Source organism: Oncorhynchus keta, chromosome 10 (assembly GCF_023373465.1).
Source record: "Oncorhynchus keta strain PuntledgeMale-10-30-2019 chromosome 10, Oket_V2, whole genome shotgun sequence".
In the NCBI taxonomy this organism is placed as follows: Eukaryota; Metazoa; Chordata; class Actinopteri; order Salmoniformes; family Salmonidae; genus Oncorhynchus; species Oncorhynchus keta.
This window is the reverse complement of record NC_068430.1, coordinates 29,687,909-29,702,102: the sequence shown is the minus strand read 5'-3', so window position 1 is coordinate 29,702,102 and position 14,194 is coordinate 29,687,909. Positions and strand designations below refer to the sequence as shown.

Below are 14,194 nucleotides of genomic sequence, written 5' to 3'. Positions count from 1 at the left end.
GGGCCAGTATCCCTGTGGAACGCTTTGACACGTTGTAGTGTCCATCCGTTCCCTAACGAATTGGGTCTTTCTGAAAATGGGGAGGGGTGCAACTCAATATTAGTAAGGTGTTCCTAATGTTTTGTACATTCAGTGTATAGGCCTACAGAACCTGCTCTCTTTTTATACTCAACTTTCTCATCACAACTTATTCCACTGTTTATGAATTGTAATGAGATCAGACAACCAGAGCCTATGTGCAGGCGTAGGCAGTGGTGCTGATTACCTAGAGGGAAATAGAAAGAAACGGATCGTATCCATCATCTAAACAAACCAAATGTTTTAAGCTCTTCACAAGCACATGTGCAACTCATTAGTTGAACATTTCCAAACCATCTGTACTGGACTACAAATGAAGTGTTGACCTAAGTCTGAAGTATAATCATGTCAAAATTATTCAGGACAAATCCTGGGTACTTTATAGTGTCATTACAAAATTACGCCAAGTATTCCAGGGGCTGATCTAATTTGTGATACATACTGCAGTGGAAGGCATTGTTATGCAGATTTATGGAATAACATTATGTCTGTTATGCAGCACAATTGGGAGAGCTCAATGTGTGATGCTTCAAATAAATCCCCATCACCCTTTGAATTATATGATGTCCATTCTTCCCTTCAATGATCAGTAGGCCTATTAATATTCACTGGTCATATCCAACTGTTTATGGTATTGTTGTACATTTCAGGTTTATGCCATATTCACATGGAGATTTTGATCAGATTCCTTTTTTTTACCTTATGGCCTCATACCAGCAATAAAATGCCATGCGTGGGAGCGAAATTCGACACACACTTCTAATTGACAGTTCTGAATGATGCGACTGTGGGAAAGAAGCTCAGGTTGCAGGTTAGGTAGGGCTTTCCGGAGGCTGTGCTAGCTTTCCGGGGGCGGCTGTGCTAGCTTTTGTGTTCTAAACAGCAGCTGTACCATTCAATTTGAAAATGTTTACTCAACAGAGTCGAGTCATTCATGCCTTCATTCTCCCGCCCAAAATCAACCTTCTGCTGCTTCTGGAGTGACAACACATTTAGAGGTTCTTCTGGTCGGGTTATATTAGAAAAATAGACCACTGCAAACAAAAACCACTAAATTACCGGGGAGTAATTAATGCCCTCGGCTCTTAAAAAGAATGAGCTTTACACAATATAATATTAGGATTTTCAGTAGAAAATGCGGAGACCACCTGTAAATTTTCATGGCTTCATTTACCCAAGTCAGTATCTAAAGTATTACTAGGTCTAAATAATTGTGTAGGCCTATTGGTAGATCATTTTGTAATGTTTAACATTGTCTTTTCATTCCATGACGTCAAATCACATACCTGGCCCTCAGGTGCCACTTTATTGTATGTGCTCTGCTGAGTTGTAGCCTAAGTGTTGTGTCTACAAAGCATGGTGAGACTATACAATAGTTAGAGATTCATACATAAATTGTAATTTCATTTATTTATTGGGAATATTGCCACATCAATGTGATAGACAATGTTCCAATCACAGTTTGTTTCAGGACAAATGACAATTCAGCAACAATAGGGCTGAGGTATTTTCCCAGAAATAGATACACCAATATATTATTATAATATATTTTACAATATGTAAAAACATTTTACTTTGCAATTGTAAAGTTCATAATACATGCACAATAGAGGATATTCTACACAGAAGAATAACAATCATTTTATATTTTACGAACAAAAGATAAAATTGTATAAGGAAGAATAATTTCCAACAAGAAGAGAGCATACAGGGTCGTGCTAGACCAAAACATGATCTGGTTTTGACATCGAAAGTTTCATTACTGAAAGTCTCCAAATAGGCTATGAGCATCACCAGGGTCTCCACATGGACCCTCTTCCACCTGGGGTGACACGTTTCGGAGTGCTGTTGTTGTGAGGGACCGTTGCGCGGTTTGGACTCAGCACGACTCTATCACCGAGTTTCTGAGCGCGATGGAAGTGGTTGAGAAGCTTCTGTTGTGAGCCAGTCGGCTGGTTTTTCGCTGAGAGGAAGCGCAGCGTCTCCTCCAGGCAACGGGTGAATCCCTCCGCGTAGCTTTGGACAGGTGACGCTACGTTGAATAAAGCAGCAGGGCACATGCTGTTGTCTTTCAGGTAAACCACAGCTGTCTCGAGAATGTCAGCCTTTTCCAGTTTCGAGTTGGGTTGGTGTGCTTGAAGTTCGGTTTTGAGGAGTGTCTTGAGCTGTTCGATGCTGCTGTTAATGCGGTCTCGGCGCATCTTTTCCACCACTGGTTTTCTAAGCTGGAGAAAATAAAGGATCTGATTAGTTTAATTGCATTTTTAAAATCATGTTAAAATTCAAACATAACGTATTAAATTGATGAAGATAGAGGTAGCCTATTTGTACTTACTTTGATTTTATCTTTCGTGGTCATCACCATGTCGCAAATATTGACAGGAGCCATTGCTGTCGGTCAGTTGTTTGTTCTTGGTAGATAGTCGTCGGATGTTAGAACTGTGGTTTGTCCATCTCGACAGGGCTTCTGTATTTATACACTCATCACACTGTAAACCCGTGTGGGTCTCAGTTTGACAGGAGTTTCACACACTTGCTGGCCAATCAGGAACGCAGACAGTACAATGAAGAGGCTTCAATTACTTCATGCTAAATTGACTGTCTATTGCCTCAGGACAATGAGCGTGTCCCAGGGGAACAGGTGGAGTGTGCAATAAAAGAGTGCTGTGAAGTAGTTGACTCTGTTGCTTGCAACTGCATTCCAAGATGTTGCATCATTCTCATGAAAGACTCAGACCAAAAGGCGGGAAAACAAGTCCTGAATAAGTGAATGGTCACCCAGAAGATTATTCAGTATCAAGGGACCTTACTGCTTTTTCGCGCATTTTTTTTTGATAAATCAGTTATTTTGATGAATTCATTCAACCTTTACAACATATTTCAAATTTTCGCATATTATTAGGATTCTAATAGGAACTCTTATAAGGCCTACTACTGTATTATAATAAAAATATTTACAACAGTATTACAATAAATATAGGCTTATAATTATGTTATTCTAAAACTATTATTATTATTATTGTTCTTCATCTTATTGTTGTTGTTGTTATATTGCTATATTGTATTTACCTCACCACCATGGCCTTTTTTTGCCTTTACCTCCCTTATCTCACCTCATTTGCTCAGATCGTATATAGACTAATTTTACTACTGTATTATTGACTGTATGTTTGTTTTATTCCATGTGTAACTCTGTGTTGTTGTATGTGTCGAACTGCTTTGCTTTATCTTGGCCAGGTCGCAATTGTAAATGAGAACTTGTTCTCAACTTGCCTACCTGGTTAAATAAAGGTGAAATAAAATTAAAATAAATTGTTATTATTTTTACTATTGTTATATGTATGTTGACACTGTAATTATATATTTTTTCGATATAGGATATACAGAAACAGTCTGATAGCTTATGTGAACCTTTGTAAACTACTACTTTCTCTTAGTTCATTTTTTTTCAGCAATCGGTCAACAATGTATCAACATAATATTTTTCCATATGGCCCCTTGGGAATTAGATGCCTCATTGAGAACCGTGAGTAATGCGGTATTGAGAAAGGCACACTTCCATTGTTGCTCTGTTGAAAGTGTGCTGTGGGAAAGTTGGAACAACACAGTCTACAGGATTAGTTTTTGAAGAGAGGAGCAGCTGGCTTCTGTGCGCGGGAAACCTCTGTCAGCTCGGGTGAACTTTACAAGACCTGTTTCCCCCAAATGATTTATAAATCCACTAGAATACTATTTGGGTGCACTGTGTTGAAGCCACCGTGCTGCCATCTTGGCACTCCCCCACCATTGTAAAAAATATTTTGGAAGTTATAGAAATGCATTTATTAATGTCTACATTAATTTTGTCACATTTATTATGTTACAGACAACTTAATGTATACTTTTAAATTATATTATGTCGTCTGTCTGTCTGTCTGTCTGTCTGTCTATAAACATTTTCCTTAAAGTATAATTACTTGTGTTACTGTCCCCACAACAACAAAACATATTTTAATACATTTAATTTTGCCCCTGAAACATTTAGTTGAAACACTGTAAAATTCCATTAATTTCTATGGAGGACTGCCCCTACTGGAATGTCAATATGGCTGACAGGTGGCTTCAAAGCCTCTCAATGGCCAATACATAGCATGGCAATCCAGGGTTTATATGCATTTATATGCATCTTTTTCATCTAAGGCACTGCATCGTAGTGCATCTGGTTCGATCCCGGGCTGTATCACAACCGGTCATGATCGGGAGTCCCATAGGGCGGCGCACAATTGGCCCAGCATCATCCAGGTTAGGGGAAGGTTTGGCCTGGGTATGCTGTCATTGTAAATAAGAATTTGTTCTTAACTGACTTGCCTAGTTAAATAAAGATAAAATAAATAAATACAAAATTATGTAGACACCCCTTCAAATTAGTGGATTTGGCTATTTCAGCCACATCCATTGCAGATACGTGTATAAAATCGAGCACACCGCCATGCAATCTCCATAGACAAACACTGGATGAAGAATGGCCTTACTGAAGAGCTCAGTGACACTCACTGTGGCACCTTCATACAGTAGGATGCCACCTTTCCAACAAGTGCTATTGTGAAGTGGAAACTTCTAGGAACAATAATGGCTCAGTCGTGAAGTGGTAGGCCACACAGGCTCACAGAATAGGACAGTTCCAAACTGCCTCTGGAGGCAACGTCAGCACAAGAACTGTTCGCCAACAGCTTCATGAAATGGGGTTCCATGGCCGTGCAGCTGCACACAAGCCTAAAACTACCATGTGCAATGACAAGCTTCGGCTGGCCACCATTGAACTCTTGAGCAGTGGAAATGCGTTCTCTGGAGTGATGAATCACGCTTCACCATCTGGAAGTCCGACTGACGAATTTGGGTTTGGAGGATGCCAGGAGAACACACTGTTCCAACATCTAGTGGAAAGCCTTCCCAGAAGAGTGGATGATGTTGTAGCAGCAAAGGAGGGAGCAACTCCAAATGAATGCCCATGATTTTGGAATGAGGTTCGATGAGCTGATGTCCACATACTTTTGGTCATGTAGTGTACAGCCTTTGCTGACGTAAGGGCATTCATACTTCTTTCTCAGAGCTGTTGAGCAGAGCTGTTGTGAATTTGTGTTTATACAGGACCTCCCGCCCCCACCTACCATCAACCAATTAATGTCTAAGCCGAGCTATATCAATCAAATGTATTTATAAAGCCCTTTTATCATCAGCCGATATCACAAAGTGCTATACAGAAACCCAGCCTAAAACCCCAAACAGCAAGCACTGTTACAAAATTTAGGAGGCGTACGGCTATGCAGTACAGAGCTCAATTTGGCCTCTGCATGGATCCAGAACCTTCACAGTTGTGTCACACCCTCCATACGGAGCCTCTGATCACATTTTCAGATCAAGCATAAAAGATGCTGCATGGTCAATCTGATGTCTGAATTAGCCGTACAGCGTTTACGGGGATATGGCCTCTGCAGAAGTCAGGGCATTCATACTTCTTGCACTTCGAGGAGCAGCACAGAGCTGTTGAGCAGAGTTGCTGTGAAGAAACGTATTTATTTTTAATGGGAAAAGTGTGCAGCAACAATTGCTGGCAACATTGCTCAGCAACATTGCCTAAAAAAATTGCCAATGTATCATGGCCTTAAGTGCGTGTGTATGCCTATACTGTATAAGATAATGTAGCTAGAAAACCACATGCTGAGTCAATAGCCTGTCTACTTTAAAAATAGTTGGGTGCCGCTGAATCCTCTTAGATCTTCTATAAAAATGAAATGGACAGCCCTCCAGCCATTTTTTTATTCACCCTGTTTCTGTGTATTTTTCTATCTTCAGGATTACTGGAGATTGTGAGATTGTCTTAACCAGCCTTGCGTCTCCCAGATGTATCCCTCTTCCTCTCCCGCCGAACTGGGCCATGTAAAAGGGCATAATGCATTCCTGGCTGTTTTGCTGAACCAGGCTTTGACTCTGGGTGCCCCTACGAGGGCACAGCTCTCTCACAAAGAGAGGGGCAGATGCTTGGCGTCACGCGCCTCATCAAGTAGGGGGGTATCCTTGTGACTTGAACCACACAGGGAACCTGGGAAATGCCTGACCTCTCTTTATACCAGAGAAATCCCCCTTGATGTGTGCGCCGGTCTATGGCATTCCATGGACATGAAATTCACAGTAAAGGCGTGCAGCGGACAAAGCCACTTGAAGCGGGAAATTGTGGTATTGTCAAATGTACGCCTTCTGTCTTAATCAAGGCCTCTTTTAGTATTGTCACTGGGGCAGTGTGTTGGTGGCCAGTTATAAGAGGTATTAACACACGCACACATAATACATCATCCTCTAGCTCTGCAATGTACCGCAGAAGGTTATTTCCATTAACTTGACCTGGAGTGTACAGGTTCAATATTCTGAAGGTATCATTGGATTGTGTATTTACTTTATGCTCATGTGTTTATTCCATTATATGACTTAACAAATAACAAACAGTTAACATTTCATTGGCTTCACATGATAGCAGTCACAAGTCTGATTATTTTTATTCCAGTATGATCTACCTGTTACTTCCTGTAGGTGTGTGGAGTTTGTGAGAGGCCTGGGCTCCCTAGCAGAGGTCCAGATGGTCTATTGAGGTCCAGGCATAATGAGGGTGTATGGATCAGTGGTGGCCGCAGCCCTGAATGGGGGCTTAAGTGTGGGAAAGAGGGGCAGGTCTGAGCTCTCACACATTCCTCACTGGAGAGGGAGAGGGCTTTGGTTGAACACAGAGGCATCTGGATTCAAAGCCATGGAGACTGTTTGGCGTGTGTGTGTGTGTGTGTGTGTGTGTGTGTGTGTGTGTGTGTGTGTGTGTGTGTGTGTGTGTGTGTGTGTGTGTGTGTGTGTGTGTGTGTGTGTGTGTGTGTGTGTGTGTGTGTGTGTGTGTGTGTGTGTGTGTGTGTGTGTGTGGAGGGGCTCATAATGAAGCCATCACTTTTTCTTCGTAAATAGATGGAATGTACACATTGGAATGTGTTCATACTCAAATGATGGGTTTTCATCTGCATAGTCATGTCTCACTTAGAAATGTGTCTTAAATTATTTATTTTTTAAAAACCTTTATTTAACAGTTACTGGCCCAACACTCTAACCACTAGGCTACCTGCCGCCCCATCTTTAAAGAGATAAGAAAAGACGGACCAGAGAGGATTTCCCTCCAAAAGACCCTTGCCATCTGTCTCTTTACACACACATTAGCATGGCTATTTATAAGGCACATCAAGCATTGACAAAAAACTAAAACATTTTGTCCATTTATTTTAGAACAACCATTTGAGTCAAGTGTCTAGTATGTTATTGAAGTATGTAGACATATACAAATTCTATTGACTTATTCAGGAGCGATAGGAGAAACACTATTTAGTAATAGCCTCTGAAATTATGTGTGATGTTTGCAGGTTGATTTGTATTGTCATGAATCTTGTCCTGAAGGCAGAACTGAGTGATTCCTCCTTAGATAGGCCAGCTGCAAAGTCAACATTGTCTATATTGTAAAAAATTAATGGAAACAAAAACATACATTTTAGGTTGGGGTTAGGCATTAGGGTAAACAGTGTGGTTAAGATTGTATTACTTTATGACTGTGCTAGCTAGTGACCACTGCAAAGCTGCCTCCATGACGAAAAACGCTAACCTACGTAATGTTCACTGTATTGTACTGTTTGGAGGCTTCAGTGGGAGAAGATGTTTGACTGCAGGTTCCATGTATGTGAGGCCAGAGGAGATTAAAAGAGGAGAGGTGTAATCAGTGGGAGGTAAGTGTGCACACACACAGGCCAGGGCATGTGAACGAGGGCGTTAGAGGGGAACACGCGCGCACCCTGGCTCAGTGGTGCCTCTGATCTGGGCAGCATGTTGAAAGGGTGTCCCTAGAGGGGGGTGAAGCGGCGGTGGATGGAGGAGCAGTGGGGTGTGCTCTAATGATCGGAGGATGTGTGAGTAGGATCCTGTCCTGCTTTCCCACACTCTCATTTATTAGATATTTTCTGTGGGGGCTGAGTGCAGGGGGGCGAGGTGTCCAACAATAGAAGTGTGCCTTCCCAGAGGGCGCTGGATAATTGTATTAATTGGCATCAACAATGGGAATGTTTCTCTCCCTCTCCCCCCTCTAGTGTACCTTTCTAATGCTTTCTGTTTGTACATGTGAAAGACAGAGAAGATGTAAATGGTAAATCAGTTATGTCAGGGGAGATACATTATTTAATTGATATAGCACAATTACAGTATTAACACAATATTGCAGTACATTCAATTTGATCTATTTGAATTCATGTTGATTTCAATTACCACTATGTGTTCTGATATATAGTAATTGTCTCCTTAATAGGTTAACATTAATTTCTGCAATGTGAAGTGGGCAATATCTTCACTCAGCAAAAAAAGAAACATCCTCTCACTGTCAATTGCATTTATTTTCAGCAAACTTAGCATGTGTAAATATTTGTATGAACATAACAAGATTCAACAACTGAGACATAAACTGAAAGAGTTCCACAGACATGTGACTAACAGAAATGGAATAATGTGTCTCTGAACAAAGGGGGTCAAAATCAAATGTAACAGTCAGCATCTGGTGTGGCCACCAGCTGCATTAAGTACTGTAGTGCATCTCCTCCTCATGGACTGCACCAGACTTGCCAGTTCTTGCTGTGAGATGTTACCCCACTCTTCCACCAAGGCACCTGCAAGTTCCCAGACATTTCTGGGGGGAATGGCCCTAGCCCTCACCCTCCGATCCAGCAGGTCCCAGACATACTCAATGGGATTGAGATCCGGGCTCTTCACTGGCCATGGCAGAACACTGATATTCCTGTCTTGCAGGAAATCACGCACAGAACGAGCAGTAGGGTAGCATTGTCATGCTGGAGGGTCATGTCAGGATGAGCCTGCTGGAAGTGTACCACATGAGGGAGGAGGATGTCTTCTCTGTAACTCACAGCGTTGAGATTGTCTGCAATGACAACAAGCTCAGTCCGATTATGCTGTGACACACCGCCCCAGACCATGATGGACCCTCCACCTCCAAATTGATCCCGCTCCAGAGTACAGGCCTCGGTGTAATGCTCATTCCTTCGACGATAAATGCAAATCCGACCATCACCCCATGTGAGACAAAACCGCGACTCATTTGACTCGTCAGTGAAGAGCACTTCTTGCCAGTCCTGTCTAGTCCAGCGACGGTGGGTTTGTACCCATAGCCGATGTTGTTGTCGGTGATGTCTGGTGAGGACCTACCTTACAACAGGCCTACAAGCCCTCAGTCCAACCTCTCTCAGCCTATTGCGGACAGTCTGACCACTGATGGAGGGATTATGCGTTCCTGGTGTAACTCCGGCAGTTGTTGTTGCCACCCTGTACCTGTCCCGCAGATGTGATGTTCGGATGTGCCAATCCTGTGCAGTTGTTGTTACACATGGTCTGCCACTGCGAGGACGATCAGCTGTCTGTCCTATCTCCCTGTAGTGCTGTCTTAGGCGTCTCACAGTACGGACATTGCAATTTATTGCCCTGGCCACATCTGCAGTCCTCATGCCTCCTGGGCATCTTTCTTTTGGGTTTTTTCAGAGTCAGTAGAAAGGCCTCTTTAGTGTCCTAAGTTTTTATAACTTTGACCTTAATTGCCTACCGTCTGTAAGCTGTTAGTATTTTAATGACCGTTCCACAGGTGCATGTTCATTAATTGTTTATGGTTCATTGAACAAGCATGGGAAACAGTGTTTAAACCTTTTACAATGAAGATCTGTGAAGTTATTTGGATTTTTACGAATTATCTTTGAAAGACAGGGTCCTGAAAAAGGGACGGTTCTTTTTTTGCTGAGTTTATATGCCTTGAGGATCCCTTATCAAGTCTACTGTCTGACTCAGTCCCCATCTGCAAAGGTCTTATAGAGAATGTTCCCAGGTAATAAGAGTGTGACACCCTGCTTGTGTTCAGTCTGTGCCTCTGATATCTGCAGTACCATCCCTTTGTTGGCCAGTTAACCATGAGATAATTGATGCCTCTCCCATTGTTGTGTTTGCCTCGCCCACTGACCTCAGAGTGTGGGAAAGCTAATCCAGCCTGGGACTCATGGTTTTGTAATGATAATGTCTTCCTATAAATAGGGGAGTGGGCTCCTCTCTCAGCTCACAACTCAACTTCCTCAGAGAAGCACACACACTCTCTCTCTTTACCAGAATGGCTCCTACCTACACAAGCGGCTCTGCCAACACCATGCTCTCTGCTGAAGACATAGCATAAAATAAATATTATTTATAACATATGTTTGTGTCATTGTTTACTATTGAATACTTTTCTTCATGATTTGAACTTTAAGGACATAGAACTAACCTAATGCCCTCTTGTCTTCATCAGCTAAGAAAACCAGTTGGGGAGGAGATGTGTAGAGACCGCATTAACACCTGCATAGAGCAGCTCAAGACCCTGCTGGAGAGGGAGTTCCACAAACAGGACCCCAACACCAAGCTGGAGAAGGCTGACATCCTGGAGATGACGGTGGGGTTCCTGACGCAGAAGCTACAGCCTCAGAGCCCAGTCCCCCAGAGGGCCCACAGTGAGGGCTACTCCCAGTGCTGGAGGGAGACCCTGCACTTCCTGTCTTCCAGCTCCATGAAGGACATGATGCTTCAGAACCTCCAGAGAGCTGGCCAGGACGTCTGCACCTCCTCACCACTCTCCTCCCAACATCAACACCACAGCCAGGGCCCAGTGAAGCAGGCCACCAGTGGTCACAAAACAGTGTGGAGGCCCTGGTAGAGACAAACTATTTAACAAACTGGATGAGTGTTTACCGTCTTTCATGCTGCAGGAAATACATTTCCAAACGTTATATTGAAATTATATTATTTTCTTGTTATATATGAAATGATTTCTACTGATGTGATTATTATTCTCTCTCTCAGAATAAGCTGAAAAACATATTTGTATCACTTTATAATGAAGAATATGTTTAATATTTTATATGTGTATGTTTACGCGTGTATGCATTTTGTGCTCACTTGATGCACCAATGTGTCCTTTAGTCCTTTCATTTTCTTTGAAGAGGATTGTTAAGGTTATATATTTACATTTATGGTTGCTTAGCCAACTGAAATCTTGCGTTAACCATATTGTATGTACTGACCTATTGAAGGGTATTTACAAATGCTTTGATATGCCTTTTGTAAAGGCTTTTTGGGACATTGTTGTTCCACCATAGGCACTGTTGTGCTGTGAAATGTATTGTTGACACTGTGTGTCTTTCATTCTCACTTGATAAAGTGAACATACATCCAAAAAGGATTCCAATTAATATTTTGGAAAGTAACCATACTGTGTTTGTGTGTTTCTAAAGGAGCTGTAATTAACTGGGGGATAATGGGACATAACGTACAAAAAAACAATGTAGAGGGAAGATGGAATGTAACAAATTTAACTGAAGTGAAGTTAACAGGAAATGACAGATAATGCAAACAGGCAGTGTACTGGTAAATACTGTAGATAAAAGTGCAGGTATCTGTACACATCAGCACATGAGGATTTATTATCGTGTTTATCAGTGCAATGTATCTAGTCCTGGGCAGAGAACAGCCTCACTTCTGATTGGTGAAAAAAGAAAGGAAGGATGATATGTAAAAAAAAACATAAATTATAATCTTTGACAAAGTTATCCATTTAATGCCCTTAAACCTAAGTTGTATGGTCGCAATTACTGTAATGGAATTCCCTATCTAGCCCATTACATTGAAGCTCTTGGAGACTTCTGCATTGCTGTGTGGGTCACCTATTTTCAAATGTAAGTGTTAAAAATAGCTGCCTGACAGAATATAGTGATCCACGTCTCGACACCAACCTGGAAATCTTGCATATAGTTTATCTGGACTTTTACATGAACATATTCGAGACAACTTATTGAGGTGGTAGGTAGCCTAGTGGTTAGAGTGTTAGACTAGTAACTGAAAGGTTCCAAGATCAAATCCCCGAGCTGACAAGGTAAAAATCCGTTGTTCTGCCACTGAACTGTTCCTAGGCCGTCATTGAAAATAAGAATTTGTTCTTAACTGACTTGCCTAGTTAAACAAAGGTTACATTAATTGGAAGTAATGTACAGTAATTGGAATAATCAAGAGATCTGAATAAAGATATAAAAGCATTGTAACATGTTTATTAGTGTTTATTTGTCATGAGACATACAGTATCTGTTGGTGATGGAACTGCTTGTCTTGAATAGTTTGTACACTGACTGTGTAGGTCTGGAGCTCACCATGCTTTCCCACACTCCTCAACCATTAACAGCCCTGATTGGGACAATAAATAACATCAATGACTTAGTGTGTGAGTGTCAATGTGATTGAGTGAGTGCGCGCACGTGCATGACTAAGAGTTAGAGAGATCCCGTGCATGGGCTATGGGTGGAGAAGCAGTCAGTGAGGCTAGAAGAGGGAGTGTGCAATGGTGGTAGTTGTGTGGGTGAGAGATGGTGTGTGTGTGCTCAAGGTGTGTAGACTTTAATCTATCACCTGGGAGCAGACTTGCCCTCCAGACTGACACCTGCTTGAGTTGGCAGATAAGATAGGTTTCCCACGGCGAAACACAGCCAGGCCTGGCTACAGGCACAGGCGCATCCTGTCATATACATACTAACATTCACAATGTCTTCAAAGCGAGGCTTACCCTTCACAGCACTGTTGTGTCACTATGTAAATAAATTCTCTAGTCATATAAGTGAATTCAGACTTTATTTTGTACACAATGATAGATTACAGAACAGGTTCATAAATGCAGGTGTAATATAATATATGTTTAAATTCATACTAGTTTGAATAAAATTGATGAATTAATTAAATTGAAACATAAATGCATGCTAGTTTCATGTATTGTGAAATTTGAAATTTGTACAACCAATATATATATTTTTAAATACGATAATCACTTGTGTTTAATGTTTTAGAAGGACATGATGATTAAATGAATAAGCTGGTTTGAAGGGGAGCGGCAGGAAGTGGACGGGGGATCAGGATTCTCACATTCATGCCGAGAGGATAATTTAGGGCGGCACACTTCCTTTGTCCCTTCAATGAAAGGGGATAATGAAACGGGTTTGTGGGAAAGCCGAGGAGAGGTAGGCCCCACACAGGAGAGACGTGCCACACAGTTACACAGCCCGGCAGGCAGGTAGGCTGCGCCCTGGATCACCAGCTGTTTGATGAAACCAGAGCTGACGGAGTCAACTGCCCAACGTTAGCCTAGGGCTTAACATACAAACCCCAAGAGAGGCACGTTGGACACACACACACACACACACACACACACACACACACACACACACACACACACACACACACACACACACACACACACACACACACACACACACACACACACACACACACACACACACACACACATGCAGACACTTTTTCGTATTCAGACCCTTTGCTATGAGACTCGAAATTGAACTCAGGTGCATCCTGCTTCCATTGATCATCCTTGAGATGTTTCTACAACTTGATTGGAGTCCACCTGTGGTAAATGCAATTGATTGGACATGATTTGGAAAGGCACACACCTGTCTATATAAGGTCCCACAGTTGACAGTGCATGTTAGAGCAAAACCAAGCCATGAGGTTGAATGAATTGACAGTAGAACTTCGAGACAGGATTTTGTAGAGGCACAGATCTGGGGAAGAGTACCAACAAATTCCTGCAGCATTGAAAGACCCCAAGAACACAGTAGCCTCCATCATTCTTAAATAGAAGAAGTTTGGAACCACTAAGACTCATCCTAGAGCTGGCCGCCTGGCCAACCTGAGCAATCGGGGGAGTAGGGCCTTGGTCATAAAGGTGATGGTCACTCTGACAGAGCTCCAGAGTTCCTCTGTGGAGATGGGAGAACCTTCCAGAAGGACAACCATCTCTGCAGCACTCCACCAATCAGGCCTTTATGGTAGAGTGGCCAGATGGAAACCATTCCTCAGTAAAAGGCACATGCCAACCCGCTTGGAGTTTGCCAAAAGGCACCTACAGATCTCTCAGACCATGAGAAACAAGATTCTCTGGTCTGATGAAACCAAGATTGAACTCTTTGGCCTGAATGCCAAGCGTCAT

At 42.2% G+C, this 14,194-nt stretch overlaps 2 protein-coding genes across 2 annotated transcripts; one reads left to right on the top strand and one right to left on the bottom strand.

The window, feature by feature from the left end:
- Positions 1-1,469: 1,469 nt before the first annotated feature.
- Positions 1,470-2,870, bottom strand: LOC118389475 (transcription factor HES-5-like). Its single transcript, XM_035779381.2, has 2 exons — positions 2,414-2,870; positions 1,470-2,303 (listed from the first exon to the last, which is right to left on the bottom strand). Exons 1-2 carry the CDS (start codon positions 2,465-2,467, stop codon positions 1,869-1,871), a joined length of 489 nt encoding a protein of 162 aa, XP_035635274.1. The 5' UTR covers positions 2,468-2,870; the 3' UTR covers positions 1,470-1,868.
- A 7,395-nt stretch (positions 2,871-10,265) lies between these two features.
- LOC127932685 (transcription factor HES-5-like) lies at positions 10,266-12,094 on the top strand. Its single transcript, XM_052528948.1, has one exon. It carries the CDS (start codon positions 10,442-10,444, stop codon positions 10,862-10,864), a length of 423 nt encoding a protein of 140 aa, XP_052384908.1. The 5' UTR covers positions 10,266-10,441; the 3' UTR covers positions 10,865-12,094.
- The last annotated feature ends 2,100 nt before the right edge of the window (positions 12,095-14,194 follow it).